Here is a 19,916-nt window from a genome sequence, read left to right as displayed (position 1 = left end):
TGCCTAAGGTACCATCAATAGACCTCCCTCCTTGAAAAGGGAAAAGGTGAAGTCACATAGAGGTCACTCTTCTTCTTTCTTATTTGTAAAGGTAAAAACTGAAGTGAATGTATAGATCACTGACCAGCCATAACATTAAATCCACTGAGAGGTGAAGTGAATAACTTGGATTATCTCGTTACAGTGGCGCCTGTCTCATGGTGGGATATATTAGGCTGCAAGTGAACAGTCATTTCTTGAGATTGATAAGATAGAAGCAGGAAAAATGGGCAAGAATAAGGATCTGAGTGACTTTGACTGACGGCCAAATTGTAAAGCTAGACCACTGGGTCTGAGCATCTCCCAAAAAGAAAGCAGATCTTGTGGGGTGTTCCTCATATACAGTGGGTAGTATGCAAGGAAGTTACTGAGTGACAGGATCATGGCACCCAAGGCTCATTGATGCCTGTGGGGAATGAACACTAACCCATCTGGTCTGATGCCATGGAAGAGCTACTGTGGTACAAATTGCTGAAAAAGTTAAAGCAAGCTATGATAGACAGGTGTGAGAACACAGTGCATCAAAGACCTCTCAGTGGCAAGAGTGTTCCCTAATGGCAGTGGGAACTGCCAGTTTCAAGCAGTATAATGTACCCTAAAAAATGTTTGACTCTTGTCATGATCGTTAAACCATTCTCCATGCCTCCAAATTCTCCTGTTCTCTGTCTGATTAAGCTTTTGTGGGATGTGCAATTTACAGGAAAGGATCTGCTGCTAATGTCTTGGCGTGAGATACCACAGCACACTTTTAGAGGTCTTGTGGAGTCCATGCCTTGATGAGTCAGAACTGTTTTGGTAGCAGAAGGGAGACACTAGAAATGTTTGTGGATGCTTTCTTGTTTCTTGCTCGCTAGGAAACAGTTACATACCGCAATTGAGGGAAAAAGTGTTCATGTAGCATTTCTAGTCTATAAATTTTAGCTAAAAAGGTTTTTGTTTTTTTCCTGTAAAGCCCTGTGTATAGTGCAGTGGGTTTAAATGCATGTCTGTGCTGAAATATGGTCAGGATGTTGTCAGGTGTGAAACAACACACTGAAGATGATGTGTCAAAATTTCTTTGTGCCTGCAGATAGCTTAGACTCTTGAATGGTTGTAGGATCTTTTTAACTGGAAGTATTCATAGTGCATAGTAGTGGAATTCTGTACTAAGTATCCGGATTTGCTTATTGTTCTGACTTATAGTTTTGCACTAAGAACCAAATCACCTATTCAGATCACACTACTCATGATTCATTCAAGATATTTAAAAGACATCTTAAGTAGATTGTATGGGCTTTGTTTAGTGGGGTTTTTAGCATTACCAGTACAAAATGGCCTTCTAATGCCTGTTTGATTATTCTCAAAGCTATTCATTATCTTAAGCTCTTTCTCATAGAGGGTTCCTGAAGTTGTTTTAGAGATTATGGTGGACAGGAGTTTGTTATTGTTTGCTTGTGTGGGCCAATCATTCTATTCTATGGCATTTATTATTATTGTTCAGGCTTAGGTTCAGCTGAACTTGGCCTGTGAATTCCCTCAGGCTGCTGGCCCAATGCCAGAGAATGCACCAAACAATGCTGAAATCCAGAGGCCAGCCAGAGGTGAGAAACAAAGAGCTGGAGATGAAGGCAGAGATAACAGCAGAATTAATGGACAGAAAGTGTGATTCTGGGGAGGACGGAGGAATGGATGGTTGGACGGAGGGATGATCAGAGGAGAACAACTTTGAGACCAATTGTGTAAGATGCAACATTGTTGTTCCAAATATAAACGTATGACAGATTATCTCAACTGATGATGAAATTAATACCGCCTAATCAAATTGTTGACTGTTTACGACCCCGTGGAGTTAGTAGTGCATATGTATTTGTCACATCATTTTCTGTTCATTCCAAAAAACATGTTCTGTGATTTATGATGTGCTTTGTGCTGCAAATCAAATCATGTATTTTCAAAGTACAGTCCAAAGAGCAACAAATCCGGGAGAATAAAAACAGAGGGTCAGTTCACCAGCCCCTCTAGACTATTAACAAGATTGGTAATTCCCCTAGCGTTCCAAACAAATAAATACAGCAGTCAGAATAACCATTAAGAGCCTTTAACCAAATGCCCACTTTGCAGTGAGTGAGAGGGAGAGTGTATATGAGCTTGGGGTGAGAATGAGGGCATGAGGGAAACAAGGTCAACACTTCTGTGTGCCACGTCATGTTTTATTTTGTTTTTGTTTTTTTTTCTCTCTCCATCATTCTTTCTTTGGGAAGAATGAGAGGAAGTGATAATCCAGTGCCTGTCTCATCAACCACCACCATCCCTCCCCCCTCCCCAACCCAGCTCACTGTTTGTTCAGCGAGCGAGGAAAGTGGGACCGATAACACCGCCATGGGGTCAGGCTGAGGTGAGAGAGAGAGAGAGACGTGTAGAGATACCGAATGGAAGTTCATAAGGAGGTGAAGGCGGAGGGAGGGTGCTCAGTGGAGAGGTGAAACCCAGGTCATGAGCGTATGTGATGAAGCAGTCAGCGCTGTATGGAATGCACACATTTGTGTTTGTGTATATGCAGGGTTATGGATGATGGCAAAAGCCTGCTCCCCCTCCTGCTCCCTTTTCTTCTACCCCTCATTCTCGTTTTCTAAGACATGAATATTCGTTGTTTTTTTTTTTTGTTGGATTTACAGTTCACGCACATAGGAGGAGCCAAAAAAAATAAATCTGAGAGACGTGCATGTAAATCTGACTTCTCACACTCAGGTGCTTATCTGCCAGCTCACTAGGATATGCTGGTGTATGTGTTTTCGTGTCTGTGCGATTGAGGTGATGCTGTGCGAGTAAGGAAACAGACGGAGATGTTTGGAGATTGCCTTTTTATGTTGTGTACTTGATCAGACAGATTTTTGGTGATTTATCTTTGCCTGTCACACACGTGTAAACAAGAATGTTTTCAGTTCAGAACATGGACCTTTTTCCATCTGTGGTGGAATAAATATGTCTTTAATTGTCTGCATGTATGTACATCTGATCAGTATCTGTGTGTGTGTGGAGTGGGCCGAGTTGTTGGTATTGGTAGCGTACAGAATATCGGTACTGTACATTTCAGGGCAATCACTGAATCACAGGGTCATTATCGGGTCAGGCCTGGGTCACAGGCAGACCATAACATTTCCACTCACAAGGTGAAAAAGTGTAAATGGCTTTTCTCTCTTTAACCTCTCTCCATTCTTCAGTAATCCGCTGTTTTGTCATGTTTGTCTCCCTTGTGCCTTCCCAGTAATCTCATTTAAGAGGCCCAGCTCACTTATGTAACACTGGGAAAACTGAACTGCTTGCTTCAGTACGGGGCGACTGAATGGAGTCAGAATGAACTTGATCTGCTTTGATGCACTCAAATAATTGAAAACATTTTTTCCTTTTCTGCACTTTATTACACTGTAATGGTGCCAAAACATACTATATACACTATATTGCCAAAAGTATTCGCTCACCTGCCTTGACTCGCATATGAACTTAAGTGACATCCCATTCCTAATCCATAGGGTTCAATATGACGTCGGTCCACCCTTTGCAGCTATAACAGCTTCAACTCTTCTGGGAAGGCTGTCCACAAGGTTTAGGAGTGTGTTTATGGGAATTTTTGACCATTCTTCCAGAAGCGCATTTGTGAGGTCACACACTGATGTTGGACGAGAAGGCCTGGCTCTCAGTCTCCTCTCTAATTCATCCCAAAGGTGTTCTATCGGGTTGAGGTCAGGACTCTGTGCAGGCCAGTCAAGTTCATCCACACCAGACTCTGTCATCCATGTCTTTATGGACCTTGCTTTGGTCACTGGTGCACAGTCATGTTGGAAGAGGAAGGGGCCAGCTCCAAACTGTTCCCACAAAGTTGGGAGCATGGAATTGTCCAAAATGTCTTGGTATGCTGAAGCATTCAGAGTTCCTTTCACTGGAACTAAGGGGCCAAGCCCAGCTCCTGAAAAACAACCCCACACCATAATCCCCCCTCCACCAAACTTTACACTTGGCACAATGCAGTCAGACAAGTACCGTTCTCCTGGCAACCGCCAAACCCAGACTCGTCCATCAGATTGCCAGATGGAGAAGCGGGATTCGTCACTCCAGAGAACGCGTCTCCACTGCTCTAGAGTCCAGTGGCAGCATGCTTTACACCACTGCATCCGACGCTTTGCATTGCACTTGGTGATGTATGGCTTGGATGCAGCTGCTCGGCCATGGAATCCCATTCCATGAAGCTCTCTGCGCACTGTTCTTGAGCTAATCTGAAGGCCACATGAAGTTTGGAGGTCTGTAGCGATTGACTCTGCAGAAAGTTGGCGACCTCTTCGCACTATGCGCCTCAGCATCCGCTGACCCCGCTCCGTCAGTTTACGTGGCCTACCACTTCGTGGCTGAGTTGCTGTCGTTCCCAAACACTTCCACGTTCTTATAATACAGCTGACAGTTGACTGTGGAATATTTAGGAGCGAGGAAATTTCACGACTGGATTTGTTGCACAGGTGGCATCCTATCACAGTTCCACGCTGGAATTCACTGAGCTCCTGAGAGCGACCCATTCTTTCACAAATGTTTGTAAAAACAGTCTGCATGCCTAGGTGCTTGATTTTATACACCTGTGGCCGTGGAAGTGATTGGAACACCTGATTCTGATTATTTGGATGGGTGAGTGAATACTTTTGGCAATATAGTGTGTGTGTGTGTGTGTGTGTATATAAATATATATATATATATATATATATATATATATATATATATATATATATATATATATATATATATATATATATATATATATATATATATATATATATATATATAATAATTTTTTTTATCTGTCTATTGATATCACACTTGAACATTTTTGGGAGTAATAAAAAGTAAATAAAAACAAAATAGAGTAAAAATAAGGAAGATTTAATAATGTTCTATGCACACATTCACTCTCCCTTTTTATTTTCCTAGCTGTTGGATCTCTTCACTCAGTGGGATTGGTCTACATACCTCGCCGACTACGGACGTCCGACCTGCAAGTACCTGAGGGTCAGCCCGCATACCGCTCTGGCCCTCCTGGAGAAGTAAGTCACACAATAGAGCCATGTTTCCATCACCGAATATTTTTTGTTAAAATGTTTGTTCACATCTTCCATGCTTTTTTATTTTCTTATCTCTTATATCTCTCTGACAACATCTTTCCTCCTGTCACATCACATAACATCACTCGCTGCACTTCTGCTTGTGTGCAGGATTTCTCGAGCGTGAGTACTCTGGGGTCTGCACAGTGTGTGTGTGACTGATTGCGGTGTGCTATTCAGAAGTGTTGATTCTAAAATATTTTTGTGTGTGTGTGTATGCATGCTTATGCCCTCAATGTTTATTGTGCACAATAGTGAGTCAACATTTGTTTTTGCATGTTTATAGAACAGTTTGTTTGCTGGAGTGTGATTTCCTTTGTAATTTTGTAAGTCTAGACTTTCTCATGGTCATGCTTATTCCCCTTTCTCTCTTTTTTCACCCCCTTCCTTTTCTGGGAACATCATACATTCTCTGGTTACATTATTACACACACTAGTCTTGATCCCATTTGAGCTGTACTTATCCTGGCCAAACCCTCATGACCCTAAAGCTCAGTGAAAGTGATCTGCATTACTAAACCCTGGCCACTAACCAGGCAGAAACAGTGAGCCTCATTGGTGCATAGGAGCCTTTACACAAGAAATGTGTTATTCATGAAAATCCTATCATTTTTTAGGGGAAAAAAATCGAATCATACTTGTATGCACAAAGAAGACTAATATAAATATATAATTAGCTTCAAATTGTAGAAATTGTGATGGATTGTGCTTTCAATGACTCTCTTGCGAAACCCAGTCATTTTATATTATTGCCATTAATTGAATAAATAAGTTGGCTCAACTAGTTATCGATCTAAGAGGAGATAGCCATGATGGTGGTGATGGTTGATGTTAAGATTTGGAACATTATCTGTATGAACCGATGAGGAGGTGAGTGAGATGGACAGACTAGGAAGAGCTGCTGCATTTCTCTAGGTAGAAATAAAGAGAGGCTACAGCCCACTGCACCATGATCCGCAGGTAGATGAACAGCATTGTGGGTAATGTAGGAAACCATAAAGCAAAGTGAAAATTGATTTTTTTTCCTTTAAGGATGGTGTGATACCTGTCATGGGTTGGGCTAAAGTGAGGGATAAAACAACTAATATGACTATTTATATTACAGCTGAGATTGTGTGTGTGTGAAGATTTTAATGATACAAATCAACACATGCTGTGTTCACCTGTCTGTCTTCACACTGCTTTCAGCAACCTGTGATACACTTCTTGCTTGCTTCCTTTTCATCCATATTTGGAAAGACAGATCGCTATCCACTTTTTTTTTTTTTTTTTTTTCACTCCCAAAAGCAAACATCCTGTGTGAGGTGATGGTAGTGGCAGAGATAAGATGCAGATATTTATATATCTGTCCTGTGGCCACAGAAACACTATTGTATGTCTGAGATGATGTCCATATCATCTAATAACCCACCGTGAGGTAAAAGATAAGTGATGTGTGTGTGAGATCAGGACAGACCTGAAAAGGCTTTATGTTACTAAACATAACATTGCTTGTGACTGTTGTTTATGAACTGTTTGGAAAGCACAGAGAATCAGAATACTTTATTGATCCCCTCAGGGAAATTGTTATGAAATGCTGAATGAAATGGAAACTTATCTATTCCATAAAGCCAAGTATCAACTGTCATGCTGGATTTACCATGAAATGGGCTTTAATTTAAAGAGATGTTGAATGGTATAAAAGTGTGGCTGTGGTTGGCCGACTGAAACTTTACTATAAGGTCAGTGATCCATGACGAAGTAGTTTTTGAGCCATTTGTGGAAACGCCAGGCAGAAATGATTGTGCTGGTGGTCCTATTTCTACCTCCATTCTCCAGTCTGTGTCTCACATTTTGAAGTATTCATTGGGAGTCAAACCTTAGGGGTGCGTCCTTATCACCCGGGCCTGTTCCTCAAACAAGGACTCGGGGGTTTCTCCAAAGATACTCCCCAAAGTTTGTGTCTTTTTCAGGCAGCTGTCTAAAAAGGAGGAAAAGAAATGATGTATCCTTTTAGAATTAGAGTAGTTTACTGAAAAGTTCTGTATTTAATTTTAATGTCAGATTAGAGTTTTGGAGGTAGCTTCTTGTACATGTCAAGATCTGACTGAGACATGTGGGGTCCTAGCATAATATTTTCATTTATTCTATTTTGTGTCTGTTTATATAATCTCTCTCTCTCCTTTTCCTGTCTCACTCTCTGTAGGATGAAGGATACTAATCGGAAAAACAACATGTTCGCTCAGTTCCGTAAGAATGAGCGCGACAAGCAGAAGCTCATTGACACCGTGGTGAAGCAGCTGCGGAACCTTATCGCCAGCCACCAGTCCTGATTCCATTGGTGGTTGTATATCAGCACATAAGCTGATTATCCCCTGTGAATTTCTTGACTAGTCGCTACCAGTAACTACACCTACACCACACTGGTGCCTGCTTTTGCTTTGTAAAAGAGCAGAAAGAATAGATTTACAAAACAAATGTAATAGACAACAGTTGACAAATGGGTGCCGCAGGTCTTTCAAAGTAAGTATTTGTTTTACCCAAATGGTTCCAGCTATGCCAGTTTTGCAGTTCTTTGTCTCGGCCTTTTAATGTCTTCCTGACAGCATCTCACTGGCCTCAGTATCACTGAATATTGAAACTGCTCCCCCGTCTTCCTACAATTCAGCACAACTCTTTTTTTTTTTTTTTATGCCTGTCTCTCTATGAGACTTTGGTTATTAGCTTCACATATCTGTGCTTTTGACAATAAGCATTCATAGCCGCAGGGACACTACAGTGCCCAGAAAAGAAAAAAATAAAGAAAACCTGTGTTTTTGTGTCTACAGGAGCCTTTCTGTCAACTAGAGCAAAACCCTGTAGTTTACTAGAAGCTATGTAAGAGAGAGGTTCTATACGAGTTAATGTAACCAATCTACCATGAGTTCTGTTGCAAGAAATAGTGACACTATCATCATTTCTGCAGTAGTGCAGTGCTGAAAGTCCCCAGTCTATTTTAAACCATCCTCAACAGAGAGTTGACTCCACTGCACAGTTACGATTGCTAACTGAACTGAAACACAGTCACTCTTCTCATTTCTGATAACACTGATTCTGTAATTTCCTTTAAATAGATAGCAAGGCAGAAACGAGCCACAAGTGATTTCTGTTATGGCCTTAACCTAGTGCAGAATCTCTATCAGCTGCTGTTATCCTGTACAGACTCATTATCATATCTAGATCGAGCTTCAACAAGGAAAAAGCTCACAGTGCTGTTGCCTGTATAAAGTGTGTGTGTCTGCTTCTGGGCTGTGGGTCATTGTGGGTCTTTATTTAACTGATGGGTTATTCTCATCAAGTGGGTGCAATATTACTTTTTTCAAAGAGGGAAAAAATCATAAAATCTTAGGAAAGTAGGTAAAGTTTTTTTTTTACTGTTAACACAGGAGGTCATGGTTTTGGTTTTACTGGCTCTAGATCACTTTTGTGTGCATTTTGTGTGCGAGAATCGTCACTACCCCATTATTTGTGTGTGTGTGTGTATGCACACATAAACGCAGGCCCATAGTGAAGGGATAGAAAATCAAAACCTAAAGGGAATAATTCTTCCCAAACCATCCAGTTTAGGGAGGGTATTTGTGTGTGTGTGTGTGTGTGTGTGTGTGTGTGTGTGTGAGAATAGTGTTTTGTTGTTGTGCTTTTTGTGTTGGCCTTTTTTAAATTGATTTTGACTTCTCTGTACCTGGACATGTGTTAGTGACCGAGCCATAGGATTGTATGAGGGGGTGTGTGTGTGTGTGTGTGTGTGATAACATATATGAGAAGAATTTGTGTGGATTTCTAGGAAAACTTTATTCATTTTGTTGTTGGAGACAGGTGCACTGTACAGAATGTAATGTAAAACCACTAATGAATGACCTTCCATTACTAATAAAGTCTAAAACAAATGCCAAACAATATCAAATAAATAATAATAAAAAAAAAAAAAAACATACATGAGTAAAGGCTCTTATTTTTTAGCTTTTCAATGGTTTTTAAGTAATGTGTTTATTCAAGGATTTTATGGGCATTGTTTATTTTATTATTATTTATTTTATTTTATTTTTTTCAATTGAAAAACAAGAACCAGTGTCACTTGGTGCTGTAGCTGAGGTGGAGGACAAAAATGGTCAGAGTAAAGACAGTAGCATGAGATCATGCTCACGTAAAAATATACAATAGCTAACTGGAAAATGACTCATGACTCCTTAATAAACTGTTCTCCAGTCTGATTTCTTGCTTATAATATTTTGCACTAGCTTTAAAAGCAGTCTCTTGTTTTTGTTTTTTAACTGTTGCAGTTTCATCCTTAAGCAAAAAAATGCAGATTCTTTTTTTCAACTCATGAAATTTTGCATGCAGCTGTTCCTGATGTTCTCTTAAAAACGTTTTGTTAGTATAAGCGGGAAGAGAAGTATCGCAGAAAACAAACTTTATCCAGTTGTGGTGAGTTTTGTATATGAGGAGCAAATGCTCATATCTCCAGCCTTTAAATTTCAGGCTGTTGTATTGAGTTTATATAGAATATCAGTGATTAAGCTGTCTCTGTCACACACCAGGCATAACATTATGACCACCTGCCTAATATTGTGTTGGTCCCCCGTTTGCTGCAGAAACAGCCCTGACCCGTCATGCACTGTGTATTCTGACACCTTTCTATCAGAACCAGCATTAACTTCTTCAGCAATTTGAGCAACAGTAGCTCGTCTGTTGGATCGGATCACACGGGCCAGCCCTCGCTCCCCATGTACATCAATGTCACCCTGTCACCAGTTCATGGTGGTTTTGGGGCCTTGCTCAAGGGCCCAGTGGTGGGGCTTGAACTGGTCAACGACTCAGAGCCTTAACCACTTGAGCCACCACCAACCCCAGATAGCTGTATGTACTGTCCCACCTCATATTAGCTGCTATTTTATATAATGTATTATAATATAACATTTGTCTACACAGTATTATTCCATGTCTTGGACTCTTGCTGTTTGTTAGTTGTGCTACACACTGGATATAAAAGTCAACACACCCTTGCAGGTTTTTCTGATGTAAAAAATTAAACCAAGATAAGTCTGATCAGATCTTCTTCCATCTTTAATGTGAATTTGGGGAAAAACTTAACCTGATTGCACAAGTGTGTCTTCCTTTAATTAATGCTTTCTTAAAGCACCTTTTGTTTTACAGCACTTTTAGGTCTACTGACTCGATGTGTCTTGATATGAACTAGCAATTTTATTATCTCTTCTTTTCAAAAATGCTTCAGAGCTACCAAGTTGTTCCATGTTTTTGATAGGATTTAGAGCTGGACTCTGACTGGACCGTTCCAAACTCTTGATCATCTTCTGAAGCCATTCCTTTATTGACCTGGATTTGTGCTTTGAATCATTGTTTTGGCAGATGATTTTTTTTCTTCTGCTATTTAAAAGAGGCATGCAAGTTTATGCCAAAAATAGATTGCTGTTTGGAGCCATTTATGATTCCCTCTATCTTGACTAGAGCTCCAGTTCCAGCTGAAGAGAAACAGGCCTGTAGCATGATACGGTCACTGCCATGCTTCTGGGTATGATATTCTTTGGGTGATAACCTGTCATGCTTTTGCACCAAGCATATCTCTTGGCTCTTGGTGGTTGTTTGGAAGGCTAGGGTTCAAGCCCCAACTCTGCTCCAGGGGCATTGTATCATAGCTGCCCCTGCCCTCTTTCTAAGCTGTGAGATGGGAAGGAAAGTATTCCAGTGTGCTGTAATGTACGTGTGGCACGACTTCTTTGAGAAAAAAGTTCTCCATTGGTCTCATCAGACGGTAACATATTTTGCCACATGGTTTGGGGTGAGCTTCTGTCTAGCCCTCCTACCCCGGATATGTGTATAATATGAGATATTGTCACATGCAGGGATGGACTAATATTTGCCAGACATTCCAGCTGTTCTGCTAATGTTCTGTAAAGGTTTCTTGGCAGGCTCCCTGTAGAGTTTTTATCTTGTCCTTTCGTCTACTTTGGAAAGACATCCTGTTCTTGGTAAGAATGTGTCAAAAAAAAAAAATCTCTTTATTTGGGGCTCCTAATCAAAAGCATGTGATTGATGACGGCTGTATGATCTTTGCTTTTTGAACATTGTCTGAATATGGTTTGTAATTTTGAGCAGTCACTTAAGTATTTAGTATTAGGTTATAGTCTTTTTTCCCCCCCTACAGCATTATTTATTTATTTATTTTTATTTTTTTCCACTTAAATCTTATTGATTGCTAAATAACAGTAAAGGTAAGATCTGACATGGTTTATCTTGGTTTATTTTTTTTTTTTATTTTAAATCACAAAAACCTGCAATTTTTATAGGGGTTTTATAGAGGTTCTCTAAAGTTTTACAGCCAGAAACTTCTTTCAATCAGCCATTCAATAATAAATACCAGTAGACCCTCTTAATAAATGTTTCTTTAATAAACAATTAAGCCTTAGTATTCATAAACTATTATATTAGTAAATCTAAATAACTAATAATAGTGGGTTGTAGTTTTCACAAATGTAGTAACATTAGAAAATCACACAGCATCTGGTTATGCTCGGTGTATCCTTGGACCCCCACCATGGCTGTAAGTTGATTGGCCACGATGAGCCAAGGGAGTTTTGTTAGACCAGTGTTTTTCAGCCTTTTTTGAAGCATGGTACATTTTTAGATTAAAAAAATCCCACAGCACACCACCAACCAACAATATAATGAAAATTTGATCTCCTTTGTGATTTTCCATTAAAGTTGCCTGTTTCTCAGTATGGGGGTGTACAGAATAGTCTGCGTTCTTGTTTTGAAGTGACCGGTGTTTCGTTTGGAGATGGTGTTTAAGCTTGCTTGGGACCATTACACTGTTGGATAGCTTTTTCCCCCTACACACCAAACATAATGAAGTTGTTGTAGTCCCATCCCGAGTAAAAGTAAATCCTTTCACTATACTGCATCGAGCTCACCATTTTTGCTTTCTTTTGACCACCATATATATTAGGGCCTTCACCTGGGTCAGAGTTCCGTCCAGGGTCTGGTTCGCTAAGTTGCCACTCTTCCTTTTCAAATATTTATGCACCACAGTCACTGCTGCCTTTCACGTGCATCTTTCATTTTATTGTCATTAATTAATAAGGTCATTATTGTGCTGACGTGGAGGAGTATTTCCACTACACTGCCAGTCACTATATCGCAGACACAGGCACGCAACAATGGCAAATTATTTCCCGTGAATAAAATCATCACTTTTTGGACCAAACTTGCTTGTGTGGTTCAGTATAGTTTATATATAGTGCAGTTATGTGTAGTTTCTTCAAGTCTGTAATTCTGAAAAATGTAAAAGTGTGGATTTGTGTGTTAAACAGAAGACTCTTCACTTATACAAATGTTTACATTGTGTTGCTGAAAGACTTTAAAACAGAAGTTCACTTTAAAGCACCTATGTACAGTACTTAAGTACCGCAGTAGGTGGAAAGAGCCTAATGTTGTTTGTTACCCGTATTTTTGAATGGTTTACAGCTGGTTAACTCCCAGCTTTTGAATTGTGAACAAAATCTTCCAGTCTGTCATCTTTGTGCCAAACAGTAGCATGCATCTATAATAGTAAAGTGACTAACAGTACATAAAAACCATAATATACCCATGAAAGCACAAGCCATTTTGAAGATGCATAACTCTGCAGTGTTTACTGCAGTGAGTAAAGAAAGAAAAAGATAAGTAAGAAGAAAAAGCTGCAAGTCCCACATCCAAGTATCATTAATTCCCGTTGGTAATCATTTTCACTTTGCACTAAAAAGCATCGAACTGGAACCCAAAAGAAAGAGAACTGTTCTGTTTTCAGTGCACTGGGTAAAAGGCTTGTGGAAGCAGGACAGCCAGTGGAGTGTGGATAAGATAAGGTTGATTTGATCATATTTTTTAATGGTGGTAGTAACTGCAGCTTGTTTATGCACCTACTGGAACATCCAGACAGCAAGGCATTACAATAATCCAACCCAGAGGTGATAAAAGCAAGAACAAATTTTTCTGCATCATGTAGTGACATTTCTTATCTAAGCAATATTTCTGGGATGAAAGAAGGCTGAATCTCAGTATGATTATCTACATGAGCTTCAAATGAGAAACTGGGGTCAATCGTGTCGAGTCTTTTACTGCGGCACATGATGCAACTAAAAGGCCATCCAGAGTTACTGTGTACTGAGGAAGCTTAATTCTCGCTGCATGTTGTCAGAGCAGAAGTACTTCTGTCTTTACAAAATGAAGTAGAAGGAAGTTAATAAGCATCTAATGTCTTTTACAGATAACTCAAATTAAGACTTGGTTTTGCTGAAATATTTTTCCAGGTGTTATTAGCCAAACATTAGCTAATACCATGTTTACGCCTACAAACTGATAATGATCAATCAAATAAGCTGTGAGAAGTCAAACATTACCTAGTTTATTTAGAAGATTGTTATGATCTATGTTGTCAAGCAACACAAGCAAGGAGTCACAATCCTGTTAGAGGCCAGTAGTAGGTAATAGTAGTTTCATAAATATTATTCCTCTGTTTTCTTGAATATTGGATTTAGGTATATATTTAACCAGAGTTTTGATTGCTTCTGCTTGTATATGTTTGTGGAAATGTGTTTAAATGTGCAGATGATACCATTCACTCATCTTCAGTGAATGTTTTATCCTGTTCAGGCTTGTGGTGGATCTCTGAAAACTGGGCACAAGGTGGAAGAATTCACCACTGATGGGATGCCAGTACATTGCAGAGTGGCGTGCACACCCACTCACACACTCATTCACACTTAGCTGCAGTTTAACAATGCCAGTCCTCTTTAGATGTGTACATTTCTGCTGAATTACACCAGAATATTGGGGAAAATCACACATGGGGGCATGTTTACTTCTTTAAAAAAAAAACAAACAAACCCTGAATTCCCCACCGTTTGTAATATCTATCTATCTATCTATCTATCTATCTATCTATCTATCTATCTATCTATCTATCTATCTATCTATCTATCTATCTATCTATCTATCTATCTATCTATCTATCTATCTATCTATCTATCTATCTATCTATCTATCTATCTATCTATGTGTAGTACCTTTAGAACTAGACATGTCACAAAGTAGCTTTACAGAGGATGTAGATTTATATTTGGATTCATAATGTGCAAGTCAGTGGTGATAATGGAGATGACATGAGGAAGAAACTTTCAGAGGATCAAGAGTCAAAAGAGAACCTGTTATTTTTCGTGCCAGCGGATATACTGAACTTGAACAGTGAATGCGAGGAATGAAATTCAGAACAGGAATTTCAGCGTTTGTGACATTTATTTGTGCAGTAGCTTCATTGTTCTGTCCAAATAATCAGCTCGTCTTTATAGTTTAACGTTTTCTCTACTCCGATCACACTTCTTGAGCTGATAAAGGGTTGTTGTTGTTGTTGTCACTTTACGTCCCTAGCCATGTGAATAATAATGCTTATACATATTTCTTATATATATTTCTGTTAGTGGCTAGCTACTTATACATCGCTACGCTGCATATATACGGCACATTGAATGGAAAGGATATTTCCTTGATGTTACAACTGAATTGGATGAAAATGAATGTTCTGTGTAGTGTAGGAGTGATTCCTACTGTGCATGGTCAAGTTAATAAAGTCTCTTAGCACTGGAACTCATTACAAACTGTGAAGACCACACACACACAATATAATGAATAGATGCAGTCATCAAAACTCAATGGAATGAGATGAACTTGGATCACGTCCACAGTTTCACTGAACTTAGAAATGAGTTCCTGCTTCAGCCCCCCAGCCTCAACACTTTGAGTTGTTTTCCACATTTTAAAATAGCTGAGTGCTTTATCATGCACATCGCATTCTGCTCTGCTTTTGGTTGTTTGTATATGGAGAGCATCACTGGACTGTAACTAGTACACAAACAAATCATTGTCTCTTGCACTTGTCTTGTTGTGCAGAAGCGATAGCGCAGTCCAAAACAGTGGTGGTGGAATTGCGTATTGTGGGTGAGTCAGGCTAAACTGTTCTATTGGGACGCATTTGAGCACATCATCCTTTTTGTGAGAGATCAGTGAGCGAGCAGCACCAGCAGGGTAGTGGAGGATGAACTCCACACTCTTCCTCAAGATCTGTCGCAGATGTAGGATTCTAGTTTAGTCATTTTTGAGACAGACAACATTTCTGTCAAGAAACACATTAGACCAATGTAATCGGATTCATTACTTGACTAGGGCAAGATTTATTGCATTTGAAAACCAACTAGTGTGGCAATAAATGTCTTTTTTTCATCTTTAAACATTCTGTTATTTACATGTGGAAATGAAACATCAATCTAATTTAGTCTTAGAAGGTTTGTACTCAAGTCACGGCCTGTTTGAGGTGATGAGCAGCAAAAGTGAAAATTCCCTCTATTACTGGAGAAGGAAATATTGTGAAAATATTTATTCTCAGGAAGGAAGTACTGTCAGTATTACACAGTGGCTTTTTGACCTTAAAATCTTTCGTTCAGATTTCTGCTTTCTGTTAAGCTCAGCCCCTTTACACAAAGTTGGGACATGTTTCAAAAGAATCAAATTTCTATGAATTTTTATGGATATTAGAGTTAATGATCATTCTGACTGAAATACATGGGAATTCACCAGATTTCATTCAGTCAGGTAAATACATGTAATAATTGTTGTAAAGATTGTTATACCAAGCTATCACTTAATATCATACAGTAAAAACATTTTGGAGTATCCAAAAAGTATAAACAGCATCCTTCTCAATATTCTTAGAGAATTTCATGGAGTGTCTTCCTGCTATTGTAGAAATGCTTAATGTAACTTAAAACAAACTTAAGGTTGCATAATTACATTGTTAAAGTTATTCAGTGTTCCAATTAATGTTTCATAAACATTATTTGGACAGTGATGCAATATGGGTAATTTTCCCTGTACAATGGATCTGAAATGAAGCAATCAAAGGTGTGATTAAAGTGTAAAATTTCTTCTTTAATTGAAGGGATTTAACAAAAAATACTGCATGAATACTACATTAAAGCTATTTTACACAGCCCCTCTATATGCACAGGCTTGAAAAGAGTTGGATAAACGAACATTGTTATATTTCTAAGGATTATTTTTAATTGCTTGGATGCTAATTGTCTAACCCTGAAGTCTGGAATCCATGGACATCACCCAGTGCTGAGTTTCCTTCCACTGAGATGGTTTGTTAGGCTTCTACCGTAACCGCCTTCAGTTGTTGCTTGTTTGTGGGTCTTTCAGCTTTTAGTTTTGTCTTCAGGAAGGCAAAAGCATGCTTTGTTGGGTTGAGGTCAGGTACCATTTAAGTACATTCCATTTCTTTGCCTTAAGAAGCTCTTGGGTTATTTTTGCGGGTGTGTTTTGGGTCAGTATCCATCTTGTACTCTGAAACGGCATCCAGTTTTCAGTATTTGACTGAAACTGGGAAGAAAGTAAGCCCAGCTCTATCTTCTTCTTCTTCTTCTTCTTCTTCTTCTGCTTCTTCTACTTCTACTTCTTCTTCTTTCGGGTTTTCCCTTCAGGGGTTGCCACAGCGAATCATCTCTCTCCACCTATCCCTGTCTTCTGCATCCTCAACACTTGCACCCACTAACTTCATATCCTCATTTATTGCATCCATATACCTCCTCTTTGGCCTCCCTCTTTGCCTCCTGCCTGGCAGGTCCATGCCCAACATTCTCCTACGAATCTACTTCTATTATCAGTCACATCACCAGTAATCACCAGTGTCCCAGTTCCATTGTCAGAGGCCCTACATGCTCATAGCATCACACTCCATCCACCAGGTTTGACAGCTGATGTATTATCCTCAACATCATGAACTATTCCTTTCCTTCTCTATTTTCTTCTCTTACCGTAATTCTGCTACGTCTACATGTCAATAGCATCTAGATCTAGATCTAAACCGGCTATTAGACTTGGTTTCTAGCAATGTATAATTTCTCTGTGGACTTCCAAGCCTCTTGTTCCAGGCTGATATTGGTGAAAATAGGACCTACCTTGTTTTGTAGATATTCTAAAAAAATTATATAACTTATGTAAATATGCTGCTTAGATTTAATCATCCATGAATCACTGTATGAATCATTACTGCCCCCCTCACATATATAATCTTCCTACAGTGAGCATGTTCACCACAGTGACAAAGCACCAGTGTAAGTTTAGATCATCTGTTATGAAGAGGCTCCTCATAGTGTACATTGACTGATAACTGATTTGATCATCTCTATCAATGTCTCTGAGCCCTGCATTTGCATGTTATTTTTAAGTACAGCACAGAAACCTGTCTGGTTTTATGTCCTCAGGTTCACCTCTACTGTTTCACTTTCCCCAGAGAAATTACAGGTGCATGCCTGCCTTAATCATCCTTTTTGTTTGTCAAATAGAAACAGGTGGAAATGAAATTGAGACAAATCACAGATTTCACTGAAACCGAAAATCATACGATCGTTCAACGTTTATGTTCACGCGTCTTATTCGTGTCCTATATTTGGTTAGGATCATATTGATGTTTTGTTGTATGAAATTTGGCAGATATGTTGCGTCCTGCTCATGTCCTTTTCATTTTTTACTGTTTTTGTCAAAAGTCCTGTTACCATGATGCTTGAAGCAAAACGTGGCACTGTGTGAAAACAAATCCACACCGCATCCCATTCTTCACAGGAGTGAAACTGTCTTTTACATTCAACTGTGAAATAAGTTCATATTCATTCTTTACAGTAATTAGAAATCAGAAATTACCCCGACATTTGTTGGATTTCCCAGTGACATGTTAAGACACAAGAATGTCACGCTGCTTAAAGTGAAAAAGAAATCTCATGTTAATTTTGTCAGCAGAAACTCTGCTTGTTTCTCTTACACTTTCATTATAACATTTATGAAGCTCTATTTCTGAGAAATGATTTGGCGCATGAGCTCAGAAAATTTCCCCATGCATTTCATTTCAGGCTAAAATACTGTTTATTCTGTCCTTCCTGGCTGAGTGACACTCTTGAAAGAACTCACACATGTTCCTCAGCTAACGCTCTTTCCTCGTTATGTGACCTCTCTCTGACTCAGAGGCGCTGTTTACAAACACACATCCTTCATTGTTTAAGAGGAATACTGCCTTCTGCCTTTTTTCCCCCTGTATATTAACTCACACATGTTCCTGAGTTGGACTTTTCTCATCATGTGACCCCTCTCTGACTCAGAGGCACTGTTTACAAATGCAGTTCTGGATGTTGTACGAGGATGCTGGCATTGCCAAAGCTGTATAAGACAAGCAGGAAGAGAGAGAGAGAGAGAGAGAGGGGAACTTTTCCATTCTAGAGGAGAATCGGACAGTCCCTTAAAACAGAAATGGTAAACTGTTGAATTTATTTCATGTTAGCAGCTCTGGATATTTATTTCTGGACTTGTGTTATACTCAAGGTTTTGGCACCGTGGGATGAACAGATGAGTTTCCATCACAGTAGCAAAGCTCTGAAAGGTCAGAAGAGGTCATCGCCAATGACGATTGCATTAGTGTCCTTGACAGATGGAAAAGTGCGACACAAAAAAAGCATTGCGTGCAGAAGAATGCTGAACACACACTTACCTATCGGCACAAATCCTCAAACAGATGTAGATATGAACAGACTTTTTTCAGTGATGGCAAGAGCAGATAGTGTGTTCTCGCAAATCCTTGTCTCAGTAGGAAGAGGGTTAAAAATAACCACAGGTGTGTTTGTGTGTTCATAAGCTGGGGACGGAAGTTATCTGCTATATAGGAGTGTGTGCGTGAGGGTCAGATGAAAGACCAGACTGCTGGATTAGACACTGTTTTTGCATACTGCCTGCTGCAAGAGATAACACAGATAAAGCCTCAAAGGCTCAGCACTGTGCAGTTTATGTACCTACTAATGGCCCCCAGTGGTTTTATAGTGAGTGATGTGGCGGCTTCAGCTCAGAGTATTGGTCTATGATTTGAATCTCGTCTGACTTTGGTCTACATGCAGTGCAATGAAGTGGATGTCTTCTGTTTAGCAATATGATTTGAAATAGGGGTTGAATATTGCGCAACTAGATTTGTAGCAGATCAAATATATGCGGGCAAGTTTTGCAAAATAAATTCCATGGAGCTCTTCAGAACACAGCATACATATTTAAAACATTTAGGCTCATTATTTGAATCCGTACAGTGATCATTTAGCTAATTATTTCATACTCCAAGATTTTTATTCCTGAAATTTCTATTCACAGACATTACTGTTCATTGTTCACTGGCCATCTATTTTTTTTTTGGGGGGGGGGGGGGGGGGGGGGGTGGGGGTGTTATTGAGGTTGGATTAATTCAATTAAATTCAATTGACAAGTTGAAGAATCTTAATGGTAAATATAATTTCAAAAAAAATCATTTGAGGTGAATTTCAGCACTGGGACATACATAAATTGACAAATAAACAGAAACATTTTATTAATTTTAATAATTTATTTTGCATATCGCAATCAATATATATATATATATATATTTTTTTTTTACCCTATACCCTGGTATTTGGGTGAATTTTCACTAATTATTTAACTGTAAACAGGAAGTTTACAAACATGAATACGCTTCTTTTACAATTTTGTTTCTACAATTTAAGAATATGCAATTTATCCAGAAATAATTGGCATGACACAAAATTGACTTGCCTTGTAGCCATAACTGTCAAAAATCTCTCTAAAGCTGTCGATCCTGCTCTGTGACTCCCAACTTTTCTCCAA

The 19,916-nt window shown here is 39.2% G+C and overlaps 1 protein-coding gene across 2 annotated transcripts in view; it reads left to right on the top strand.

The window, feature by feature from the left end:
* The window catches only part of exoc6b (exocyst complex component 6B), an 89,096-nt gene extending 81,019 nt beyond the window's left edge, over positions 1-8,077 (top strand). For both annotated transcript variants that reach the window (XM_058394566.1, XM_058394564.1), the window contains 2 exons: positions 4,990-5,102; positions 7,345-8,077. In XM_058394566.1, the coding sequence (XP_058250549.1) occupies positions 4,990-5,102; positions 7,345-7,471 (240 nt within the window). In that variant the 3' untranslated portion in view covers positions 7,472-8,077. The remainder of the gene's footprint in view (positions 1-4,989; positions 5,103-7,344) is intronic.
* The last annotated feature ends 11,839 nt before the right edge of the window (positions 8,078-19,916 follow it).

Source organism: Hemibagrus wyckioides, linkage group LG07 (genome assembly GCF_019097595.1).
Source record: "Hemibagrus wyckioides isolate EC202008001 linkage group LG07, SWU_Hwy_1.0, whole genome shotgun sequence".
Taxonomy (NCBI): Eukaryota; Metazoa; Chordata; class Actinopteri; order Siluriformes; family Bagridae; genus Hemibagrus; species Hemibagrus wyckioides.
Note: the sequence above shows the minus strand (reverse complement) of the source record. Positions and strands in the feature narration are given on the sequence as shown.